This window comes from Anabrus simplex, chromosome 6 (assembly GCF_040414725.1).
Source record: "Anabrus simplex isolate iqAnaSimp1 chromosome 6, ASM4041472v1, whole genome shotgun sequence".
NCBI lineage: Eukaryota > Metazoa > Arthropoda > Insecta > Orthoptera > Tettigoniidae > Anabrus > Anabrus simplex.
The window spans coordinates 127,247,003-127,266,232 of NC_090270.1; the positions used below are offsets into that span (position 1 = coordinate 127,247,003).

At 39.8% G+C, this 19,230-nt stretch overlaps 2 protein-coding genes across 13 annotated transcripts in view; one reads left to right on the forward strand and one right to left on the reverse strand.

Moving 5' to 3' along the window:
- Window positions 1-19,075, forward strand: part of b6 — a 29,122-nt gene extending 10,047 nt beyond the window's left edge. Inside the window, exons 2-3 of the mRNA XM_067148934.2 lie at window positions 11,712-11,926; window positions 18,311-19,075. Of these exons, the coding sequence (XP_067005035.1) occupies window positions 11,712-11,926; window positions 18,311-19,075 (980 nt within the window). The remainder of the gene's footprint in view (window positions 1-11,711; window positions 11,927-18,310) is intronic.
- LOC136876182 (coiled-coil domain-containing protein AGAP005037) overlaps window positions 1-19,230 on the reverse strand; it is a 1,087,707-nt gene that overhangs the window by 577,561 nt on the left and 490,916 nt on the right. The window lies entirely within an intron of this gene.

The following is a 19,230-nucleotide window of genomic DNA, read 5'->3' on the forward strand; positions in this document are numbered from 1 at the left end:
TTTGTGTGGTGTATTTTCAAGTGTTTTGTTGACATAATATTACATTCTTTTACTACAGAAGATCACGTGCTTCATTTCATTAACTCGGAAACTTTGCAAATACATCCGTGAGGATAGTAAAGAACAACACCATACTTTGTACACTGCGCGCAGAGCCAGCGGGAAACTGCTAGTTAACCTGATAATAATTTCTGGGCTTCTTTCTTTCTTTCTTTCTTTCTTTCTTTCTTTCTTTCTTTCTTTCTTTCTTTCTTTCTTTCCTTTCTGGCCATATTACCAATTACTTGAGGACGGTATCACAGGTAGACTTGGCTCTTTTATGACGAGCGGGTACCCCTTACTATGCCAACCCTACGAGGAAGGATGTATTCATGTTTCTGTGATGGTTGGTAGTATGTCGTATGTCAATAGGGAGCCAATATAGCCGGCCCCGCGGACTAGGAGTATTGAGCCTACCTCTTACCTGAAGGCCCCGGGTTTGATTCCCGGCCAGGTGAGGGACATTTACTTGAATTTAAGGACCGGTTCGGGGTCCACTCAGCCTACGTGATTAGGAGTGAGGAGCAATCTGACAGCGAGATTGCGTCCCCGGTATTGACTTTCAAGAATAAGGGCCGAGAGGATTCGTCGTGCTAACCACACGTCACTTCGTATTCTACAGGCCTTCGGACTGAGCTGCAGTCGCTTAGTAGACAACAATTTGTTTTACGTCACACCGACACAGATAGGTCTTATGGCGACTATCGGATAGGACAGGGCTAGGAGGGGGGAAGGAAGCGACCGTGGCCTTAAATAAGGTACAGCCTCAGCATTTACCTGGTGTGAAAATGGGAAACCACGGAAAACCATCTTCAGGGCTGCCGACAGTGGGGTTCGAACCAACTATCTCCCGAATAGAAACTCACAGCTGCGCGACCCTAACCGCACGGGCAACTTGTTCGGTGCTTAGCAGAATAAGACCCATCACAGCTATAGTACCATGGGTTTTTCTTTGTCCCAACATAGTCTAACTGGAACGCAAAATATCCCCCATTTTTTTCTTAAAGAAGTTTTAAATATCCGACGCGTAATTTTATAATTCCCGTCCTCTTCAGATATTGCGCAATTTTGATCAGTAATAAGGATCTTAAAGGGTTGTTAACCTTCAGCTAGGGTCTACCTGGCTTAAATGCTTCTACTGAGAGGATCCTCTCATAAATTAACATTTTTGTGGAGCAAAGAGAAAAAGCATACTTCAGTTAATAATAATAATAATAATAATAATAATAATAATAATAATAATAATAATAATAATAATACATGTTATTGGTTTTACGTCCCACTAACTAATTCCCAGATTTTAGGAGTCGCCAATTTGCTGAGAATTTGTCGCGCAGCAGTTCTTTTACGTGCCACGAAGCTGACGTATTTAAGCACCTTCAAATACCACCGGAATGAGCCAGTATCGAACTTGCCAAGCGCAACCGTCTATCCTAGTCAACCCGGCATTATTATTATTATTATTATTATTATTATTATTATTATTATTATTATTATTATTATTATTATTATTATTATTATTATTATATCTGAGTCTGAAGAAAATCTGGAGAAACTCCTGAATGGGATGGGCATAAGTTTTACAATTTGTTTTACGTCACACCGACACAGACAGGTCTTATGGCGACGACGGGATAGGAGAGAGCAAGGAGTGGTTTGAACTTGGTAAACAACTGCCAATATTGAAATTCGAACCCACTACCTCCCGAATGCAAGCTGACAACCACGTAAACAGACCATGCAGCCACTTGCTCGGTGACTTTATATAGCTGTTTGTGAGGCGCTGTAGTGAACAAAGACCGAAACAGTGTGATTTAGCTTACAAAAGACAAGGTGTGAGATAATAAGGAAGAATACCCTGTCCGACTGTCAGTTTGTTTTACATACCTATTATAAACATAGCTCGATGGAACAAGGATTTACATACGGTACAGGTAGTTTTCTTCCAATTGAGAGCGGACTGCACCACAGAAATGTTCTACAGATGAGAGGGAACATAATTCTAAAAAGCTCATCCTTTTCACTCTTTAACGACATTAATATTTTAGCTTCTAACCTTGAGACTTCCCTGTAAGTCAAACACAGTGGCAAAGAGATCATTAGTAAACAAAGTAGAGTATGTAATCAAATTAACACACTTGGCTAACCTTATTCAAGAGCTACAGGAAGAAAGTGTATCTTAGAAAACTTGATGTTGAAGTTGAGTTTGGTAAGACATTACTCACAACTTCAGGTGGAAACGGTGATTAATTAAGGAAAAGTTAACTACACCTGCAGGTGCACTAGATGTTTCGCTCTCTCTCACACGTTACGTCATATTGTCAGGCAACTCGCATATTGAGAATAACTCTAGGATAACCCCAGCTTTCAAATGTAAAACAATTCAAACAGTATTCCGAAAGAATAATCTTCCAGATATCACGGGGAAATAATGTTGGAAGTAGAGTGCCCCTGAATATAACGAAGAATGTGTAATAATCCTGTCTAAATGATCAGTACAGACGGTTGGTCCCTAAATTTAGGGGTTATATTAGTTGCTCTCCATCCAATCGGATCGGGTTCGATTCCCGACACTGTCACAAACTTAGGAATGCTCTGAGGATCTGAAACGAGATGTATTTTAGCTTACCCATCGTCGAGGACACAAAACTGGATTCAATTTTTAGCAGACCGAGCGAGTTAGTCATGTAGTTAGGGTCGCGCAGCTGTGAGCTAGCATTCGGGAGACTGTGGGTTCGAATCCCACCGTCGGAAGCCCTAGAGATGGTATTCCGTCGTTTCCCATTTTAACACCAGGAAAATGCTGGGGCTGTACCTTAATTAAAGGTTAAGGCCGCTACCTTCCCAATCCTTCCCATCCTTGCATCGCCGAAAACCTTCAATGAGATAGTGCGACGTTAAACCACTGGCATTTAATTAATTAATTAATAATATAGCCAGTCTTACAGTATTATATTGTTTGTAACTTCAGCTCCTGGGTAAAGACTAGTCGCTGAAGCTGCCTTCGTAATCCTTAATCGAATCGCAGTACAGTCAGACGGCTTTGAAAATATTTTTTTAAACATTGGAAAGCATTACACCGGAGAATTTTGTTTTCTGTGTAAATTGAAGTTAGAAACATAGATTGCTTTGATGCTTCATGTTTTTTATTTTAAGAATGCATCGTCTTCAATTCAGTATGTGTTTGCCCGGCAGTGATACAAGTTGAGGAGAATTAGAATCTCATCCTTCTTATAATAAAAATTCTCGTTTAGTTATTGATTATAATGATAATTAATAATTATTTTTGATAGACTGAAGTGTAGTTATAGTTGAGTACAGCCAAGTTTGATCAAGCTCGTAGCAATGAAACAATGAAGAAACAACAACAACAAGTATTATTATTATTATTATTATTATTATTATTATTATTATTATTATTATAAATGCATTACATCCTGGTGGTGATATATGCTTACAATATTATAGACAATGCCTTCTACTTGAAATGTAATTGCCATTATTTCAAAGTTTAGAACTTTAATACTTTTACATTCAGTTCACCTTTATCTTACTTCCACAGATAATAATCAGGATATTTCTGATGAATTTGAATATGACGGTTAGTCTGATGGTGGTGAGTCAGATCACTTGGACGGGGGTCGATACTGATAACGATAATTAATATCTCCAAATGCGACATGAACAGGAATCTATATCGGATGATTTACGAAGCCTGTTCGAGAAATAAAATACTGCACAAATGCGAAATCTTATCGGTTTCTGGTAGATGGCATTGTATAGTGGTCTCTTTCTTACGCTACTAGCAATTTTCCATGCATTTCTGAGACAATTAGTCATTGCTCAGCAGCCGTTAGCTTGTGAATGTGTTGAGTATGCATCACGGACGTGACATCATTTTCAAAATCCAACTTGAATAGGCTGAGATTCGAACCGACGCTAGCTTGGTGGGAAGCCGAAGTAATGTCACTCAGCCAATCACAGAGACAACGTACTTGTTCTAGATGCGCACGTGAAAGGCAATGCACATGTAAAGTGAATGTGGTAAATTTATTTGCAAGAAATAATTTTTAAATGTCTGCCATGAGTGCAAGTGATTGAAGACCTAACCCATACAGAGCGTAAATAGTGCTGCCACACAAGTATCACATGTTGTTTATGTTCCATCACGTAAGCAGTTCACGTACACTTTAAGTCTGCGAAAGACAGAACGGGATTTTGTTAAGTGCATGTAATTGCTGGGTTAATTTCATTTTAGAGATGAAATAATTGATTCATCTGATTGTATATACATCTGACCACAAATATCCAAAATGGATACAAAACTATTACAGATTTAATACAAAACATGTCATAATACCCCCAAATCAATTCTAAGTAAGAAAAAAGTTCTATAAACTAAAAATACAAACGGTAATGCAAAATGTTTAGAGCCCTTTATTACAGACACGACGATATCACGCAGGAAGTCTGCAGGGAACCCCAGATTAGACAGGATGCCACATACAAATTTGGTTAAGCCACCTCTAGCACCAAAGAGTAATTTATGTAGCTTCCATTGTGATCGCGGGATGTTGTAACGATCACTTAGGTACGGAACACACTGTTTATATATAAGCGTTTGCTGGTGAGATGTAGTGTTTACAGTGCACTATGTCTTCTGGTATGGGCTAGAATATATTTCTTACTTTCATTGACCTGTCTCAGTCTCATCCTTGGCTTTGACAACATTCAAGTGACCGAGGTATGAGCGATGCTAGTAACAATACCATTCCTTATGCAGCCCGTCCCTGTTATGAATGGTATGAAAACATCGCTCATAGGGCCAGTTGGTGCATGCATTTCAATGGGCTTGGCAGACTGCTAGGCAATACCAACTTCTGGCTCGGTGAGGAAAGCAACGGGAAACTACCTCACTCGTCATTTCCCCAGTAAGCCTCTTCAGTGACGCCTAGGATATATGACAGCTGTTGGTGGAGTTGTGGAGGATCAAACCTGCCTTCGGGTTGAATACCCAACATATATATATTCTTTTTATAGACCTTCTGTTGGGTGTTGTTCTCGAACCGGACAGTTGGGTCATACACATAGGACACACGCAGCTTTGGACTTATTGACACTTTTAAGTCTTCTCTGGCGGGTACACGTCACAAAAACTCAGATACGTTTTCGGCAAGGATAAGCCGATAAGGATTTGGACTGGGATGGAAGTGGCCATAACCTTAATTCTGGACGTTAGACACAAACTTTCGTAAATGTAAAAAATGACGATTTTGAGATTTATATCGCATATGACTTGTTTTGGTGTAACTTCTTATGGGTACACAACTGTATGTCTTTCAGGAATTTAGGGGTGATACTATCGTATGTCCTCAGAGAAACCAGCGATAAACAATGATAAATGATCATACAATAGCGCAGCCAAGTTGAATGGCTCAGACGACAGGAGCATTGGCCTTCTGAGCCCAAGTTAGTGAGATTAATCTCGACTCAGTCCGGTGGGCTTGCAAAGAGTTCCAAGTACGTCAGCATCGTCTTGGTAGATTTACTGGTACGTAATAGAAATCCTGCGGGACCAAACTATCGCACCTTGGTATCTCCGAAGACTGTACAAGTAGTTAATGGACGTAAAACCACTAACAGAATAATCATAACAATTATGCATGGTAATATTCATGATAATATTATTATTATTCATAAATGTTAACAACCGAACGAGTATCTGCGAGTATGCGTCACGCAGCTATCAGTTTGCATTTGGGAGATAGTCAGTTTGAAGCCTACTGTCGGCAATCCTGAAGATGGATTTCCGCGGTTTCCCATTTTCACACCAGGCAAATGTACCTTAATCAAGGCCACGGTATGGTTGATTGCTTCCCACTTCTAGTCCTTTCCTGTCCCATCGTCGCCATTAAGTCCTATCTGTGTCGGTGCGACGTAAAGCAAATTGTAAAAAAAAAGTAAATATTATTAATGTGTCTCTTGAATTTAGGGATGATTATGCGGTGAAATCGGTCTGTTATTTAGACATTGATTCGATATATCTGTCTGTACACACAAGGCTAACTAGTGAGCAATTTAAGAAGCTTTCAATGAAAAGTTGAAATATATAGATACTGTTGATACCTGTGCCCTGAGTATAAAAATCTGTCACATTCTCATTATAAGAAAGTAATAACTCTACTAAGCATCCAAATATGAAGCACGAACAGTTTCCAATTGGCTGCCTCCCTAGTTCAGTGAAAGTAAAGTGGCGAAAGTGCACCCGAGCTTAATTCCGGCACTGGAACTCTGCTCCGTTAAATAAAACCACTTAGCTCATTCTTTTTTCTCTTGTTCATTATAACCTGCACAATGGAATGCTGTTATAAGTATGGCAAAATTGAAACTACAATTGTACGCTAGAAATTAAGATTTTCCGCTCAGTCAAAGGAAGATGAGAGTTAGCATGCATACAAAAAGGAAACGCTGTTATGGTCTAGGAAAGTATTTAATGAATTAATGGTTAAAATACTTTTCTTAATGAACTTCTGAAAGTGTTTATTGGACAATCCTCAAGGAATAATAGTGTGGCCAAAGAATGCTACCGACGGGTTGGTTTCGTGATACGGGCCGCGTATTCCGAAGATTATTTCGAACCCTACCATTGGCAGCCCTGAAGATGGTCTTCCATGGTTTATTATTTTCACACCAAGCAAATACTCGGGCTGTTACTCAGTAATAGCCACGGCCACTTCCTTCTTAGTCCTAGCCCATCGCCGCCTAAAATCCGTACATGAGATACTGAGATGATACATCACGCAGCCAAAAACAAAACAAAACAGAAGGCTACGAAAACAATAAAACAAATGAAGAAGTATGAACTAAGGCATATTACATATCCAGGAATAATAATAATAATAATAATAATAATAATAATAATAATAAATAAAAAAGCAAGAGAGGAAGATCATCAGGAAAATCCTAGGAGCAAGATATAGCCTACCCAAGATGGTTACAGGCTACAATCAATCAAAACAACAGAAAAAAGTTTCAAACATTGAAATTGACTTTAAGAAAAGACGAATGAAATTCTTTGGACACCTCACAAGATTACTAGAAAATCGACTGTCAAAAAGAATATTAAATTATGTTAGCTCACTTAAGAATTCAACACCTTGGCTGGACGAACTTCGAAAGGACCTCAAAAACGCAAACATATGTGCAACAGACATTTTAGAAAGAGACACCTTCAGACACAAAGTCAACAAGTGGGAAGTTACATCAGAGCAACCAAAGCAAAAACAGTGCAGACCGAAATGGTCGGAAGAACGTAAACAAGCCTTGTCCGAGAGAATGAAAGCCTATTGGAAGAACAAGAAGAACCCAAAGAAAGCTTGATTGAGTTGTTTGCTTAACGTCTTCCATTATTGGGAGAATACGCTAATAATAATAATAATAATAATAATAATAATAATAATAATAATAATAATAATAATAATAATAATATAATTTGTTTTACATCCCATTGATTACTTTTTGGGCTTTTGGAGACGCCGATGTGAAGGAATATTTTCCCCAGAAATCTGGTAATCCGGCATTTTTTATGACCATGGATGAAACTGACAATAACAGTCAGTTATTATACTGATTGGAAGATCTATTGAAAAACAGTTTAGATCTGACACACACTCGGGTTTACAACCGAACATTGTCATAGTCTGGAGTCAAGTTATAATGCACATTACGTGGGATCCTAGACAGCACTGAGAGTTATTTTCTACAATGTAGTAAATCCAGGACAACGTAACGCCATTTTAAGTCTACTGATAAAGCGTCTTTGGTTAGGCACTCACTGCCTATGCTGAAGGTTGCAAGATTGTATTTTAATGCACTTGCTTGTCACTCAAGAGTGCATGAACAGGAGAGATCTATAACAGTAGATATAATGGCATGTTAAAGAACTTCTTCTTAGGACAAAAATTCCAGCATACTAGTGGCTTAAAATCTATTGAATCAATTGAATAATAATAATAATAATAATAATAATAATAATAATAATAATAATAATAATGTGAAACTTCGTTTAAGGGAGTCGTAAACTTGAAAACTTCCAAAACATCAATGAAACAAATAACTGAATTTGGAGAGAACTTTAAAAAAGAACTACCGAGCTCGATGCTGCAGTCGCTTAAGTGCGGCCAGTGTCCAGTATTCGGGAGATAGTAGGTTCGAACCCCACTGTCGGCAGCCCTGAAAATGGTTTCCCGTGGTTTCCCATTTTCACACCAGGCAAATGCTGGGGCTGTACCTTAATTAAGGCCACGGCCGCTTCCTTCCCACTCCTAGCCCTTTCCTGTCCCATCGTCGCCGTAAGACCTATCTGTGTCGGTGCGACGTAAACCAACTAGCAAAGAAAAAAAAACAGAACTAGGTCAAGCGTGGGTCATTGGAATGGTGCTGTGATGTAAACTGGCAAGCACGTCCACAGTGGTTCGATTTCGGAATTCACACCCATGATAATGACAATTTGAGGTTAAATGTTCGCTTGACAAGCTTGGACCTTGACAAAACTAAACTTAAGTCACTCTACGTATCTCACATAATCCAGTCTACACCCATATAATTACGTGAGTTGCAACACCATACACCAACTTGCTATTCCAAATTCAACTGTTGCAAGATAGATCACTGGCATCAAAAACGTAAATTAGTTATGTAATTCATTATTTAGGACAACCATTAATGTTTGGAATACGAATGACATTCGGAATGACCAGCTTTTAGCCGAAGGCTAAGAAAAGTAGTTTAGACACCAAGTTGTAATTTTGGAGAAAGTGGATCAGAGGCTTTTGAGAGAAGACATACTATTCTGTCGTACTGCCTGAAGGCTTGATGTCTCTCCATAACCACAAAACCAGCACAGAACGAATTTCTCTTTCAGTATGGAAAGAAAGTTTAGGTTTAATAACTCAAGTATTTTAAGACGAATATTTCATTTTACGGTATTTTAATATGCAATTAAAGTCTCTGCTACCAATAACTGAATAAAAGAATCAGATCAGACATTGCCATTTCATCATCAATCACAGGTCAAGTTAATTTACTGTTGCGTAAACATCGTGTTCGACAGCTGAATTTGGAGAGAACTATGAACCAGAACTGGGACAAGCATGGCTCAATAGAAATGTGCTCTGATGTAAACTGGATGACATGTGTATTAGCGGTTCGAGATCGTACTGCAGACCCGAGTATATCTGATACGTTTCAATCCGTGTTAGTAGCAAATTGAGGCTAAATAGCTCACCAGACAGACTTGAAACTTGACTAACTACAATGTACAGCTGTAATAGTTAATGAGCAGTTCAATGGCACCTGAACTTGTTGTGGAATGTGAGATCTATAATCTGTGACTGAGAAGAACAGTTACTAATAAGAAGGAATGGTTAAACAAGATAAACAAGAAGTTAGTCTTTCAATGCCTAGTAACGCATTAAGCACCCGCTGGAAGGATTGTATTATCGACAGATCCTATTCCTATTTTCGTACCAGGTAAATGCAACAGCTGTACCTTAGCTATTCCCCTGTGTTCTATGCAAACTTGCCTATAGCTGGGAAGTACGGGATAGAGAGTATTCGTTGGAGATGATTACAATCCAACCAACTAGTGCATGTCTTCTCAAGTAGTAGAATTGATATTTCTAATAATATTCCGATTCTAAACAGCTAGTGCATGTCTTCTCAAGTAATAGAATTGATATTTCTAAAAATATGCCTATGTTCTGAGAACAAAACTGATAATTATCCGCAGTTATTCTTTCAGGTACATTGCTACGAATTGAGAATAACGCCTGCCGTGAGTGAAAGGTGCGTTGTGATGTACTGTCCATGAAGGCAAACATTTGTCAGTAACGATGGGTGCATGAAGTCCCTTGGCGGAGTATTCCATCGAGAGTGAACATATTTTTTTATTTTCCTGATATAGAATATCAAAAATGATAGTAATGCTATAGAGTGTAAAAATTCAATTAAGAACCAAACCTTCACCTTGTTGTTAAGTAAATAAAGGAAAATAGGAAGGAATATTGTTTATTTCTAACAGACTGAAGTGAAAATATTTCATTTGAGTAACTTGAACCCATGATATAATGCGCTAATATCTACATCGGAAGGAATACGCACCTCGACTGAGTCTTATTTTCAACTTAATTGTCGCATTATGCGTTACAGAGTCTACTGATGAAGATTTACTAAATAAACCATCAGAAAGTCTCTCCACCAAAAAATCTGCTAATTCAGAGAAAGCCAGGAGATTCGGGTGGAGGCCCCGAAACGTGAAAAGATTTTGGCTTAGTTTCCACACGATATTTTCAAAACTGGTAATTAATGTTCTTTAAAGTCCTATGACCGATATTGTTATTTCATTACTGAGCGAACTGGTTACACGATAGTCGTAAGATTGCAGGCGGGGTATTGATAGATTCGAAGTCCACACAGTTTTGAACACAGTTTTCCGAGGATTCCTATTTTCATACTAAGCAAGTACCACGGCTGTACTTTAATTAAGACCAGGGCTGATACCTCCTTAATCCTAGTCCCCTCATATCACACAGCGGCCGTAGACATACACGAGATAATGTGGCATTGAACAACAAAATATAATACTTATTATGATACCATTTCACAAATGAATTGGTTTAGTATGACCTTCCAAAGTGGCGATTTGCCATTTGTATGACGATGATAGAAAAGCGGATCATTTTTGTGGTTATTTATATGATGAAAAGGCGAATTTCGGAATAATATGTCCGGTTAGCGAGCTGGTCTTTGATCTTAGAGATCCCGAGTTGGATTCCCGGCTGGATCGGCAATTTTAACTTTCATTGGTTAATTCATCTAACTTGGGGAAGGAAGGAAGGAAGGAAGGAAGGAAGGAAGGAAGGAAGGAAGGAAGGAAGGAAGGAAGGAAGGAAGGAAGGAAGGAAGGAAGGAAGGAAGTGGACTTCCAATGAATTGTTTTCATAAAACAATTTTTGGTGAATATTTTTTTCATTATCTGGTATAGCTTTGTTTCTCACTCTTACGATGGAAGTTTTCAAATTTTCTTGAAACTTATTTTCTGGTTAGAGCAACCTATCGCTGCGCATGAAGAGATACCGGCTCTATTGAAGAACTGTTCTTGCGTTTTGAAAATGGTAAGAGCAAAAGCCTGTTAGATGGGAAACTATTATTTTTAGGGTGTGAAAGTTAAGTCGGAGTTGGAAGCATTTATTTTGCAATTTCAGACGAGTTTACGCGAAATTCCCTATGTTAAAGTCCCCGAGTGAATTTTCGGTCACAGAATATTCTTACATATTTACAGATGAGGGGAAACTTGCATGCAAAGTCAGAGCTGGTCTAGTTTTTAGATTTCTTGTTATTATTTGTAATCACTCCCTCATTTCCACCCCTATTAAATCCAAGATTTCATACTGAACAGACATATTTTCTTAAAATGGAATAAAGTAATAAAAAGTATGAACTCTTTACGATAATGCAATTTCATTAAGCCTCCTAGCTTTTGAAATATTTTTGTGTGGACATGGGTGGAGAACTGGCTTATCTAAATGTTATTATTATTATTATTATTATTATTATTATTATTATTATTATTATTATTATTATTATTATTATTATTATTATTATTATTCCAGTGGGTGATCAACCACGAGCCATCTTGTCCTGGGTGTCCAACTCTCAGCGCAGTAGTTACCTCAGCCTCTCTGTCATGGGACATACCTTCTACCGACTGAACTATCCATTCCGTCTGTATCGCTGGTACCACTCGTGTCAGTCCTGGAATGGTAAGACTGGAGAATGGCAAACCTGGGTCAATGCAGAGCGAGTGGGACGTGGATTTCACAACAGGGTAAGTAATTTGTGTTTCCCTACCTCAAACCACCTCCTACCTCACTCACTTTGACTATTATATACTAAATAATCATCCTCAACAAACAATCGCAATATCTGCATATGTAAATACGGACTATTTCGAAGAAAAACAACTTCCAGCTACTAAATTCTTTTTAGTGACGCCTAATTCTTTTTAGTGACGCCTAACTTAAACGGCAAAAAGTATTGCGCACTCAGAAAGCATAAGGGGAGCGCCAACTGACAATCCCGGAGGGAATGGGAAATGTAACACTTCAGAAGGAATAATTTTCCCCTTCGTAGCTCAGATGGCAGACCACCGGCCCATCATAGATGGGGTCCGTGGTTCAAACCCCGACGACTCCATATCAGATTTGTGTTGGACAAAGTGGAGATGGTACAGATTTTCTCCGGGCACTCCGTTTTCACCTGCTATTTTTCATTCCAGAAACATTCTCCACGACCATTTAATTCAACTTATAGTTCATTAATCATTGCCCCACGGGAGTGCGACAGGCTTCGCCAGCATACTTTCCTATCCTCGGCGCTAGATGGGGCCGGTCGATTGACAGGCAATATGCTGTGGATTTTCAAGAGTTAACAGAGTTAGCAGCAGAATAGTGGATACATTTCCGGATCGGTGAATAACTGGTTAGCATACTGACCTTTTGTCCAAGAGATTTCCTGTTCGACTATCAGCCCGGTTGGGGATTGAGTGTCTGTGTCGTCTTCAATATTAGATTTCATCCTAGGCCGTGAAACATAAATATTTTAATATCCTCTTGATTTTGAATTTTTGAATACTATGAATCAAGCATGGAAGCGTCAGCAGCTATTGAACAATGATCGATGCTTAGGCAGTAACGCCAACGTTACGTGAAGTTGTCAAGCGAAATGGTTAATCAGTGTTCGTAAATATATTTGTTGAGAAGCGTTCTGCCAGATGGTTTTGATATCTATCTCGATTTCCACACACAGCAGAAGAAATATAACAAAAAGAAGAAGGGGAGGAGAAACTGGCCTTTGCGAAGTATACATAAAATTGTAGCCAGCAATTATTTGCACCTGTGTTAAGCAAACATGCAGCTGTGCGGGGTCTTACAGTGTAAAAAGTGGTAGCAATGGTATCGAGTAGCTCGCGAGCCTTATAGTTTTACGTTTATTTTTCACGACATCTCACGCAACCTTACATCCCATTTTTCAGGAGTGGGACTTTTTCCACTTCCCGGGGTTGTGAATTAAATGACATTGTTCATACAACGCAACAATCCATCAATCAGAACTTATAATAATAGAAGTATCTCTCCGATGTGATAGAGGCTATATTCTAATCACGGCTGAACTAGTCGCTTTTGATAGGCCTCTTGCGCACAATTCTAAATTAGTAACAGTCTATGATCTCTGATTGGAATCAGAAAAATTGTCCTGAGTGTCCAACTCTCAGCGCCCTGGTTTACTGTGTTATTTCTACGCGACTGTTTCATGAGTTCGCCCAACCTACAGGCAACCCGCCTGTCAGATGTGCATGAAAGGTTGAAGTCATTTTCTTATACAGTGCTGATGGCTATGATACAATTTATCGAATTAAAACACAGTTATATCCCCACGACATATCTAACATTTTATCCAAACCTTTTTTTGATGTAGATATGTTATTTTTAACTTCATTTTGATCTGCAGACTAATTATACTCAGCAACATTGTAAAATCTTGACGACACACCAATGTAGATTTTAGAATACATTTTTTATTACAACAAATGAAAAATGAAGTTCCGAAAGCCGGTTTCGGACTAAATGAGTTAGATATAGACTGTATTTTAATTCAAAATATTGTAGTACAATAGCCCGCCTCGTGGCTATCATCTATAAGATGTCAAGTCTAAATGGTCTGACACCGTCGTTAGCTGGTTCCAGCCCCATTGCTCGGAAAACCATCACAAACAGAATGTTGCCCGGCAGGATACCAGAGGTTGCATATAATTTCTAATCACTAAATTGCGTGCCAAAAGCCTGGATTCAATTCCAAACCTCTCCACAGTATTCATATGGAGTGAGGGTATATGACGCTGTTGATGGCGATTCGTCCGTCAGATGGGGACGTTAAGCCTTCGTCGGACCCCTTGGTGCTATTCAACAGGAGTAGGCTACGTTCCGGCACAGGGTTTCACCCTCTCCCTTCCTGGTATCATATCGTGGCATTCATTTCATCTCATTAACTCCTTTGATGAGTTTGATATCAGGAAGGGAATACAGTCGTAAAAACTCGCTACGAAGATTCATCCCACGTCATACCCGACCCCACAAAGAAACGAGATAAGGGTTGGACAAGCATTCAAATTATACTACAATAATCCTTTACACATCGTAAGATTAACTAAAACGCAGAGTTTACTAGAAATAGCTCCAATATTGTACATCTTACCTCTCACTACATTTATAATTAAGCAGCAATTCCAATACTCACTCAACTGAAAGAAGAATGACTACAGAACAACCGAAAATGTACCCTGATTGGCATTAGACTACTTTTTCAATTTATCACTTGTGGCGTGAACGAGACATCATTTTATTTACAAGAATATCTTATTTATGTAACATTGTGAGCTTTCTCAACTATTTCTTGGTGTATTACTTTTGCATTTGCTTTAAATATGCAGTAACACTACGGTAAAATTATCGTTGGGAGAGATGTGCACACTAAACGTACAATAAGAAACTGATTAATACTTGGAAAATTACCGACTTCCTGTAAGGTGCACGCGAAACCACTTCAAAATAATGTGTGGTGTGAATTCAACTGTTAGGTCGATGACGTAATTTTCGTTCTTTAAGGCAACAATTATAATATATTTATCGGAAATAATAATGGCTCTTTAGTTCCTGGTTCCAAAATTAGATGTTAATGCAGTGTTTCAACTTCTATTACTCATCATTTATCATCTCATTTAATTAGCTTTCCTCGGCGACCTGATTAGTGTCCTAGGTTGAGACAAGTAGCCTGCGGTCTGGTATCCTCAACCACATTTTACTCTTGTGGTAAGACAAGTTTAAGATAATAAATTACATAATGCAAAATTATCATTCACCGAGCTCGATAGCTGCAGTCGCTTAAGTGCGGCAAGTATCCAGTATTCGGGAGATATTAGGTTCGAATCCCACTGTCGGCAGCCCTGAGGATGGTTTTCCGTGGTTTCCCATTTTCACACCAGGCAAATGCTGGGGATGTACCTTAATTAAGGCCACGGCCGCTTCCTTCCCACTCCTAGCCCTTCCCTGTCCCATCGTCGCCATAAGACCTGTCTGTGTCGGTGCGACGTAAAGCAACTAGCCACATTATCATTCAGGTGAAGAATACGTTTGGATTTAAAATACATATTTTTATCGAGCTTAGTGACTTATGCGGAAGAGGGCTAGCCTTCCGACCTCAACTTGGTGGGTTCGATCCCCATTCAATCCGGTGGTATTTGAAGATGCGCAAATACGCCAGCCTCGTGTCAGTAGATTTAATGGCACGCAAAGGCACTGCTGTGAAATTCAATTCTAACACCTATGCTTCTTACACAACCATAAAAGTGTTTATTAGGACGTAAAATCATTATTATTATTATTATTATTATTATTATTATTATTATTATTATCACCGCCGTCTCAATCCTATCCACCGGTGGATTTTATAGTCCTAGCCACCTGAGCACAAAGAGGGCCATGATTCAGAATATGTCCGAGATACCCACTCCCGTCACATTGCAACTGGTATTCTGACTCTCAGGACCACTTACTAGGCCACTTAGCTGTTGCCCATGGTTGAGACGGCGGTGAAAATGAAAATTCACAGCCTGTTTACAGTCATTCGACCGGGTCAGGGATGGAATGAATGAAGCCCCCATCTACCGGCGAGGTTAGGAAATGTGCCCGCTGCCGAAGCCTGTCGCACTCCTCTGGGGCAATGATAAATGACTGACAGATGAAATGTTAATGGAGAGTGTTGCTGGAATGAAAATGACAGGGAAAACCGGAGTACCCGGAGAAAAACCTGTCTTGCCTGCGCTTTGTCCAGCATAAATTTCACATGGACTGACCGGGATTTGAATCGCGGTATCCAGCGGTGAGACGCCGGCGCGCTGCCACGTGTGCCACGGAGGCGGTGATTATTATTATTTTTATTATTATTATTATTATTCAATTCCCTTTGAAGAAGATAGATGAGGTGTCTGTTAAGGTCCACGAAACACAGTTTTCACGACAAACGTATTGTCAGTAGGGGCCGATGTTTCGATGTGTGGCCACTTAAAATAACAATGATAATCATGTTAACATTGATGCTTTCACGGCCCGTACTTGAAGACATGTGTTGTGTGTTAAGCGTCATACTTTCATGACTTATGTACACTGGTTATGTCCCCCCCCCCTCTGCCTCCCACCCCGTCACACATCATTATCGTCCTCTGGTTTTCTCCGTACACACTCTTTCCATTCTTCAACTACCGAGCTCGATAGCTGCAGTCGCTTAAGTGCGGCCAGTATCCTGTAAACGGGAGATAGTGGGTTCGAACCCCACTGTCGGCAACACTGAAGACGGTTTTCCATGGTTTCCCATTTTTACACCAGGTAAATACTGGGGCTGTACCTTAATTAAGGCCACGGCCGATTCCTTCCCATTTCTAGGCCTTTCCTATCCCATCGTCGCCATAAGACATATCTGTGTCGGTGCGACGTAAAGCAAATAGAAAAAAAAATAATAGCATTCTTCAACTCTGTTCTATTTTGTCCTGGTGTCTTTCGTTGCATATTATTTTATTTTATTAGTTCGTATTTATTTCTACAACATTCGTACCTGATTCTTATAATGTCCTCTCTGTTACTTCTCACGCACACACGGTGTGATAGAATATCTTAATGGGAGCTTAATGTTATCATCAGCTCCCGTTTGGAGCGCTGTGCGAGCATACAGCGAGCCACCTGGTGACGAATGCGCGTACCACTACAACTCCAATGGTAAAGCATTCATAAAGTCAAACCCTCATTATTGTCAAAGTCTTCCTCGCGGACAGCCGAGATTTTCTTCTGAAGAAGCGGAGCAAAATTCTCTGCGAAACGTAAAGTGTTTCACCTTGTTTTCTTGACAGGGCTTAAGTCCAAAAGCCCAAATAATAATCATCTTTATTAGAATGTCGATATTTTGTATTATGCATACGACATAAATCCAAAAAGTCTTATAAAGTTTAATACTGGGGGACTATGGTATTAAAGGTAGATTATTAAAAGCAATCAAAGGCATTTATGTTGACAATTGGGCTTCAGTGAGAATTGCTGGTAGAATGAGTTCATGGTTCAGGGTACTTACAGGGGTTAGACAAGGCTGTAATCTTTCACCTTTGCTGTTCGTAGTTTACGTGGATCGTCTGCTGAAAGGTATAAAGTGGCAGGGAGGGATTCAGTTAGGTGGAAATGTTGTAAGCAGTTTGGCCTATGCTGACGACTTGGTCTTAATGGCAGATTGTGCCGAAAGCCTGCAGTCTAATATCTTGGAACTTGAAAATAGGTGCAATGGGTATGGTATGAAAATTAGCCTCTCGAAGACTAAATTGATGTCAGTAGGTAAGAAATTCGACAGAATTGAATGTCAGATTGGTAATACAAAGCTAGAACAGGTCGACAATTTCAAGTATTTAGGTTGTGTGTTCTCCCAGGATGGTAATATATTAAGTGAGATTGAATCAAGGTGTTGTAAAGCTAATGCAGTGAGCTCGCAGTTGCGATCAACAGTATTCTGCAAGAAGGAAGTGAGCTCCCAGACGAAACTATCTTTACATCGGTCTGTTTTCAGACCAACTTTGTTTTACGGGAGCGAAAGCTGGGTGGACTCAGGTTATCTTATTCATAAGTTAGAAGTAACAGACATGAAAGTAGCAAGAATGATTGCTGGTACAAACAGGTGGGAACAATGGCAGGAGGGTACTCGGAATGAGGAGATAAAGGCTAATTTAGGAATGAACTCGATGGATGAAGCTGTAGGGATAAACCGGCTTCGGTGGTGGGGTCATGTGAAGCGAATGGAGGAGGATAGGTTACCTAGGAGAATAATGGACTCTGCTATGGAGGGTAAGAGAAGTAGAGGTAGACCAAGACGACGATAGTTAGACTCGGTTTCAAACGATTTAAAGCGGTATAAAACTAAATGAGGCCGCAACACTAGTTGCAAATCGAGGATTGTGGCGACGTTTAGTAAATTCACTGAGGCTTGCAGACTGAACGCTGAAAGGCATAACAGTCTATAATGATAATGTATGTATGTATGTATGTATGTATGTATGTATGTATGTATGTATGTATGTATGTATGTATGTATGTATAATATTTATGTGCATCTTTTCTTGCAGTTGGTGGGATACGTAGTTCCTGGAGGTGGTGTGGCCCTGTCAGGTCAGGAACAGAGACAAGTCGGCGGTGGTTTCTTGGAAGGACCAGAATCACCTAAAGGTTCTGGAGGTATGCTGGGAGAGATTACACACCTTTACCTCTACTCTGCAGCCCTGGCTCCTGGAAAGGCTCACAAGGACCACAAGCATCACCATGGCAACCACTACGAGACTAACCCAGCCAACGGACAAAGGCCTTCAACTCCAGCACCGGTACCTCAGTTCCAACATCCACTTCTGGTAGGTGGACAATTAGCACCAAACTTGCGCGTGGCCGAGCAGCTGGCTGGAAATGTAAGGCCAGTAGGGGAACAAGTACCAGTTCTTTTGCCTATTCCATTAACAGCTGCATTTTCTGATCTGCAGCAACACCAGCTCTTTAAACGTAACGAAGTTGGAGGAAAGAATTCAACAGGTATTAAGGCTAAGCGTCAGATACCACAAACACTGCTGGAAGATGTAACCGGATTAGGACTAGGTCTGACTACAGATTTTAGTAATCCACTGTCTTTACCAGAGGACGTACTGCTGGCCAAGGGTAAAGCCCAAGAAAATTATCCACGAGAACCTGCAGAAGGCGAGGTCCTCCAAGTAATGGGTGTCTGTTCTGGGTGCGACAGAGAACCTTTCAGGAAAGCTCTAGTCATCTCGTGGCGTTCCACGCCCAAAAAGTTGTACTCAGGTGCTTTATATTCGCCAGCAACACCAGAGTGTCGCAAGTTTTAAAGATTCTTATTCAGAATTCGTATCCTCATCCTCATCCTTACCATTACAGTAACTAGAGTGAGGGAAGGGCCCCAAGGTGCATACAAAGTATTTACGTGTGACTTTCATTTCATAAACTGGTATTCACATCACTTGTCGTGTAGATTAACAGCCTT